Here is a 7,731-nt window from a genome sequence, read left to right on the forward strand (position 1 = left end):
AATGCATAAACCATTCTACCACTGGGGCTCTGTAACAGGGACATGTGAGATCAATAAGGGTTAGTGGAGGGTGAAATAATAAGAATATTGACTTTAAACCCTTTAAAACCTACTATTAACTTAAATAACACATGATGTTTGTTCAGTAAGATTGTTTGCAAACCCTTGACTGTGCATTCAATGTTAAATATGTGTATATGAAAAAATCCTTTGAAATGAATTAGCATTTTATTATTACATATATGATAAGAGACATTTTAAAGAAAATTATTGGTAAATTGTTTTTCAAATAAATAAGACCTTCCCACTTATACTCAAGAAGACTCAAAGATTTTTAGAAGACTAATTGAATAACAAGTTTTTTATAGGAAATAAACAAATTTAATTTTAACAAGAAAGGTGCAAACATATAACTTTTGGTCAGACTCTCAACAAGGAAACCGTCCAGAAAACAGTTATAGTCAATTAGGAGCAAATGCTCCCACTGGAAAAATTGATCATCCATAAAACCATTCTACATTTTGAATTAAGACCTATTGTTCATTAGAAATTAGACTAACACATTTCCAATCTCATGTCAGATATCTGTGGACACTGCTGCCTCAATTTTAGCAAACAACCTATGTTGATGGACTGTCACTCTAACTGACCCAAGTTTCATGTGAGTATCCATTTGATGCTTTAAATGATCAGACAGCTTTATGTCTTCCTATGGTGGTCAGAAATAGAGGCTAATCATTTGAAAATCTGAGGCATTCACAACAAAATAATACAACTTTAATTTACATAGTAGTACAAATTTATATATATAATATCTATAATACAACTTTTTAATATAAGTCTGGCTTATAAGTGGTAAAGTAACTGCCACAAGCTGTCCAGTCTTAGAGACAGGATCTGATTCCTGAACACTGCCATTGAAATCAGACTGTCAAAGCTGAGTCTGCAGTTCTGCCTTCCAGAACGACGTGACTCAGCCTCTTGATGGCCCAGAACACACATCTTTACCACTGATGGAGTTGCCGGCAGGTCATCAAGCTTGCTCGAATGTTCCTTCTCCACTAGGTTTCCAACATAGCGATCTGCTTACCACTTCAGGATGACATTGTTCCCCATGCAACTCATTCCTCTTGGTGTCTCGAACTGCTCCCTAAACCCCACCCTGTGAAATACCATGTTGTTGTGAGCTAATGAGGTGCCTCTGTCAAGTTTTACTTTCTTCAAAGAGGTGTCTGGAGTTGATAGATTATTTGTGTGAATGCCATAGAACAAAATATTTTGATTTAGGAAGGAAATCTATTTCCCAGTGAGAAAAATAGATTTAAATAACTTGTGTTAATGAAATCATGCTTGCACCAAACGCTCCCCACAAAAACAAAACAAAAAACCCTGAGATCAGTTCAAGTTACAGTCTACAGAGATAATATCTCTCACTCTCTGGCTTTTACTCATGACTCCCTGCATCTTCCTCTAAGTCAGCGATTCCAAAACCTCCGTGCGAGCAGGGCAGTTGTTATGGCAGATGCAGCTCTTGATGAACATCATGCTCTGTGTAAGGATCTCACCACGAGGACATCTGAACTCCACAGGTAAGGTAGTTGTCTCGTTGGGTGTACAACACCGGCCATCGGTGCAGACACCACACGCCTTGACAGGATAGCTTTTCAAACTGGTGCAGCCAAAGAGCTGAAACTTTATAGGATAGGTAATTTTCATCGTATGGGTGCAAGTTTTGCCCGCCTAAGAAAGACAAGGGAGAGGAAATCACTGACTTTATATAAAAAGTAGCCTGTATGACCTATGTGCTAATAGCCTGTCTTAATTTTGTGTGATTTTACTTTTTTTATTTGTGGGGAGGAAGTTTGAGTCACACTTGCCAGTTTTCAAGTTGTCTTAGAATGCCTCAAACTTGCTAACACTGTAGAGCAGTGGTCTTCAACCTGGAGGTTACGACCCCTCTGGGTGTCAAAAGACACTTACCAGGGTTTTCTGAATTAATAACAATAGCAAAATTATAGTTATGAAATAGCAACGAAAGTAGTTTTATGATTGGGGTCCCCACAACATGAGGAACATATTAAAAAGCAGAGGCTTTAGGAAGGTTGAGCATCCTCGATAGTATGGAGAATACTGTAGAGGCTGCTGGTGGTTCCAATTACACAATATCCCACTCCCTTGAAATAGCTCAGTGGTGATTTGGGGAGATAATGGGCATCTAATCTCAAGCCTGGTAAGCCTGGTAAGGGACCTAAACTTTGGTCCTATCCAGTCTCATTTCAGGAAAATTAGTGAATAGAAGCAGAACATTCAGATACCTCAACTTTCTCTACCAGGACAGCTTCGCAAGGCCTTACTATACAGATGCGCTCCTGCCTTGCCAATGTGCAGTCGGCATTGTCATTGGTCATGCGGAAGGAGATACCAATCCCACAAGTCCTGGAACAGGCGCTCCACTGCGTGCTCTGGATCTGGCAGTTGCGTGGCTTTATAGATGAGTCTTCACGTCCATAAGCTATGAGGGAAAAGCACACAAAACATCACATTCCCCTTCCCTTGGCAACGTTCGGACTTCTCCCGTGGATTCGCTATTTCTAACAGGAGTACATCACACAGGGGGGATTGCAGCGGGCGATAACTCACTTGCAAGGGTAGTGCCAACTGTTGTGAGCTCCTTGGGGTCATCACAGACCCACTCTGCGCAGCATTTCCCTGGAGGCTTGACCTTTCTTGGGGAGAGGCAGTCAGGGCTGGGCGGGCTAAGGTCCCTTGGGCAAAGGACCTTGCAAGACACATGCCTATGTGCGCAAACGCACTTTAGCATGCAGTCAAACATGAAAGTCTCTCCGCTCTTGTATGCCTTTCCTGCGAAGACGCAGGGGGCACCTTTTAAACCTGAAGGAGAAGAAGGGGATGCAGGAGGTAGGTGAGTTTAGTGCCCGAGGCTGGAAGTCTAAGCGTGTCAGAGATGTGCACCATGAGCAGCGCGTGTCATAGGAAATTTGATTTCAGATTTGAAGTTTCAGGTAGTGAGGGGCGGGGAACGTGAGCAAGGAGGTGGCTGGACACCAAGTAGCGCGGGGGTGGGGCTGCGCGTCCTACTTTTGCACACTCCAGTCGTGCGGTTCGGGGGTGTCCCAAGGTCACAGTAGAGGCGCTTGTTTTGGTCGCAGCGGTCAGGATCCTCACAGGCGTCGCCCAGTTGCAAGGCGCACATGGGGCAGCAGTTGCAGGCGTCCTTCACGACGCTCACCCACGGAGGGCAGCTGACTCTTGGCTTGGAGGCACAGTTGCAGGGCTCACTGCATCTCTGACCAGTGGCCCTCTGCAGAGAGAGGGGGCGGTCAGCAGGGTCCTAGGCCGTACTGAGTCCGGACCCCGCCACCGTACTGAGTCGGGACCCCGCAGCTTCCAGACCCCAGCAACCATGGCCCTGGCGAGGGTTGTCTTGCTTACCGAGCTGCAGAGGGCCAGCAGGAGCACCAAGAAGAGAAGAGAGCCCATGCTAGCTGCAGACATGGGTGAGGCAGAGGGCGCGGACAGCTGCAGCAGAACCGGCGCTGCAGGTCAGGCGGGCTGGTGGTCTGCGGCGGGCTTTCTCTGATGATGCTTGCCTAGATGCGCTGGACTATGTCCAGGGTTGGATGCTGGTGGCCGCTTCTCTGGCGTCGTGCTGGAGTCGATCTCTATGCTGTGGGTGGAATTGCACCGGCTGCCTCCTCCCAGTGTTGTGTGAGCTTGGGCTGGTGGACTGGGTTTTTAAATGCTCTGGACTACCCCAGGCCACTAAGGAACAGAATGGAGTTACAAAGAAAAGGGGAAATACCTTGCATTCTTCCCCACCATCCTGACACATCAGCTCAAATGGGATTGCTTCTCACCCTTTGAGAATTTACATTCTTCATGTCTGATAAAGGTACTGCACTCCATCTCAATAGAAAACCACATAAATAAATATATAAATAGAGAAATAAATAAAGCCGAATATTTCCAGCACCAAAGAGAATTATGTCCCTTGCTGCTTTCCATTCACACTCCTCTTGATTTATATCATTTCAAGGGATGCTAGCAATTAGTATTATTATTGTATTTGATCCATTTCTGTTGGCTATGCCTGATGCATATATTAACAGAAGCCCAATTTAGAAGGTAGGTAGATGGAGACCAGTGTGCAAGAGCAGGCCTTTCTAAAACAATCCAAAAGACCTCCTTTTTATTTTTTTTCAATAATAATTTTAGTTTTAGAAAGTTGTCTGGGCTTGAAATTTGCCAGAGAGCAGAGAGGAGTTAGTTAATTTTAACCATCTGAAGTCTCCCAGATGTCTACCTGCCCAACTTGGATTCTATATTTGAATAAATAGGTTATGACCTGTTGTCATTTGATACACAGGCTTGGCTGCCCATTGACAAATAAGAAAGCAACAACCCAGGAGTCTGACTCTAGGTGTAGCTTCATGGGGAGAATTCCAGTATCCATGTTTTGTTACATGTTTTTTCCCCAGATATTTAGTACTTTTATTGTTGGAGGTGTTCGAAATAAAAGGTAGTAAGTGGCCATCAGAGGTCCCAGAAAATGTTAGTTTATTGTTAATTGGAGCAATTTTTATAATTTTATTGCTCCATGAACTGAATTGTGTGTGTCTCCACCCACCCCTATGCCAAATTGAGTGGTAAAAGCTAATGCCCATGCCTGTAATAGAAGTCACCCTTTAACAACAGATTGTTTTTAGGGTTGGGTATATCATGAATCAGTATTTTCTGAGATATAAATGAGACAAAACAAGCCAGAAGAAGAACCAGAGACATAGGGAAAGACGAGTCAAATCACAAGAAGAGCACCAGGCACAGGAGCACAAAGAGGTAAGGTCCTTCTCCAGAGCCAACAAAGAGACAGCACCCTGAATTCTGACTTGCGTCCTCCTAAACTACCACTCAATTGAGTTCTATTAGTTAATGCCTCTCCTTTGTGGAATTTCTCTTATGTAACTACTCAAAAACAAACAAATGGATATATAACATCCCCATAAAGACTAGATAACTAAACAAGAATTTGTTTTCTGAAGTGGAGAGCTACTTTAACAAATTTGTATAATGAGGATATCATTTTAAAATTGGGTAATGAATAGAAACTGGAAGAGTTTAAGGTGCCAAAAATTAAAAACTCAGATTGTTCTGTAGAGACGATGAGAAGAACTGTATTAATCAAAGGAAATGATGACTATGGGACTGGACAATGGAGGAAAGAATTTTTTTATGTAGTACCAAATAATTTATCTGAATTGTGATCAATATTAGGTCAGAAATAGAACTTCTAATTGATGAATTGGGATTTCTGGCTAATGAGATTTTGAAGTCACATATGAAAGAGACCACATGGTTTATCCTTGCCGCATGTAATAACATGAGAGAAGAGTGAGATGGACTTAAAAATGAACGGTAAAAAACATCAAGATTTGGAACACTCAGTGATGCAAAGTAGAAATATGTGTGCTAGAATACTTGCCAGTCGCATCACCTACAAAATCTCTTGGTAAAGAGATTATCAAGGTGACTGTTGGGTCTAACCACATGCCACACCATGGAACCTGAAGGTGACAGAGAAAGAACAAAAGCATTTTCACCTGCCTCTTGAAATTCGACCGGCCACAATCAGATCAAAGGAGCTGCATCTGCTGTCCTCCAAGAACAGGAGCATCCGGGAAGCACATACGAGGGACTGAAACGTGTTGAAGAAGCACTTGGAGCAGCCGTCTCCATTTCTGAATTTGGGCGATGGTGTCTCTGAGTTCTAGGGAGAGTCCCCTCTAATCTCCGTTTCTCTTCCACCTTCCAGGACTTGGGAAGACCATTTCTTTTCCTTTGGTTTTAGGTGGTTCTCAAAAAGGAGTCCCTATTCTTCTCTCCTTGAGCATGACAAACCTCTGCCCTGAGCTGTGGGTAGCAGGGATATCCCCCTCAAGACCTTAATGCCGAGGCCAAAATCCAAAGACCCTCTACCGTGACACATAGAAGGCTTTAGCATACGGGGACGATTGAGAGGGTGTTTGTGTTTACATATTGCAACGTCATCGATTCTAGGTCCAAAGGGGAGAATATCATGAATTGGATGGTGTTCCTCTCCCACTCCCCGACCTCCCAAAATATATGCAATGGGAATCCTAGCTTCTAAGTCTGTATTTAAAACCCTTTAATGGGTTGTGCTTGTTGTGTTAATAAAACAGGATGAGTGTATGGTGTAATGAATAGGCTTAGCATTAAGGTAGCAGATGGACATTGGGGATCCACTCAAGTACTCCCTCAGTACAAGAACAGTTTGTTCTATTACACTGGCATTCCATGATGCTCACCTTCCTGACACAATCCCTGAAGTCGAATGTGTGCACAGTTAATGTGGTGAAGAAAGCTAGCACTGGGGTTTTGAAGGAATAAAGGTAAAAAAGCATCCATCTAGCTGACAAGAAAAAAAGCCCAGATGGAAAAAGCACACCAGCCTGTGTGAACACTAGGTGTTGAGGGGATCAGGAAGCATATATCAAAGAACAAAAATCATTGTTGTGTGCTCACCTTCCCCATACAAACGCTGAAGAAAAATATGTGCATGCCCAAATGTGGTGAACGATTTTGATGGTGCCCGGCTATTGAAAGATCTAGTGTCTTGGGTTTTGAAGGCTTGAAGTAAATAAGCAGCCATCAAGCCCAGAAACAACAAAGTCCATATGGAAGAAGCTTACATGCCTGTGTGATCACAAGGTGTCAAAGGGAACAGGTACCAAACACCAAAGTTCAAAATCATATCATTGTGAATGAGGGGGAATGGAGTGTGGGGTGGGGAGGCAAGTCTCATCTGTAGGCAACTGGGCATCCCTTTGCAGAAGGGTTGAGGGAGGACATGAGCCAGTTAGGGTGCAGTGTAGCATCAATGAAACACAAAACTTTCATTTAGTTCTTAAATGCTTCACAGACACACAAACACACACACACGCACACACACACACCAACCTAACATGATCCCAATTCTACCTTAAAAACCTGGCTAGACCAGAGGATATACACTGGTTCAGAGAGGAACTGGGAGGAGAGGGAATCCAGGACAGATGAACACTTCAGGATCAGTGGTGAGAGTGGTGATATTGGGAGGGTGGAGGGAAGTGGGGGTAGAAAGGGGTAACCAATTACAAGGATCTACATATAACTTTCTCCTGGGGAGCTGAAAACAGTAAAGCAGTAAAGTGGGTAAAGGGAGATGTCGGGCAGTGTAACATATGATAAAATAATAATAATTTATAAATTTTCAAGGGTTCACGAGGAAGGGGAAGTGGGGAGGGAGGAGGCAGAAATGAGAAGCTGATACCAAATGAAAATCAAATGCATTGACAATGATGTGGTAACAAAGGCACAAATATGCTGACACCATGGATGTATATACGGATTGCGATAAGAGTTGTACAAGCCCCCCCAAAAATGATTGAAAGAAAAAACCAGGATGAGTGTATGGTGTAATTTCAGTTTATGTTTTTTTAGATACAGATGAGAGTAGACATGTATGTGAGAAAACTGGTGATGGGGAAAGAGTGATGCCAGGCCACATGAAGGTTGCCTTAAAACAGAAGCCCGACACACCAGAGGGACTCCGCAGAATCCAGCCCAGGAGAGTTGCTCAGAGTAAAATTCAACGCCACTGGATCGCAGGAGGTGCATCATAAAGATAAGTAGGCACAGATCCACGGGGTTTTG

The 7,731-nt window shown here is 43.4% G+C and overlaps 1 protein-coding gene across 1 annotated transcript; it reads right to left on the minus strand.

The window, feature by feature from the left end:
- Positions 1-405: 405 nt before the first annotated feature.
- Positions 406-3,713, minus strand: LOC142452709 (CCN family member 2-like). Its single transcript, XM_075553933.1, has 5 exons — positions 3,454-3,713; positions 3,100-3,322; positions 2,641-2,892; positions 2,316-2,512; positions 406-1,740 (listed from the first exon to the last, which is right to left on the minus strand). Exons 1-5 carry the CDS (start codon positions 3,514-3,516, stop codon positions 1,471-1,473), a joined length of 1,005 nt encoding a protein of 334 aa, XP_075410048.1. The 5' UTR covers positions 3,517-3,713; the 3' UTR covers positions 406-1,470.
- Between the last annotated feature and the right edge of the window lie 4,018 nt (positions 3,714-7,731).

Source organism: Tenrec ecaudatus, chromosome 7 (genome assembly GCF_050624435.1).
Source record: "Tenrec ecaudatus isolate mTenEca1 chromosome 7, mTenEca1.hap1, whole genome shotgun sequence".
Taxonomy (NCBI): Eukaryota; Metazoa; Chordata; class Mammalia; order Afrosoricida; family Tenrecidae; genus Tenrec; species Tenrec ecaudatus.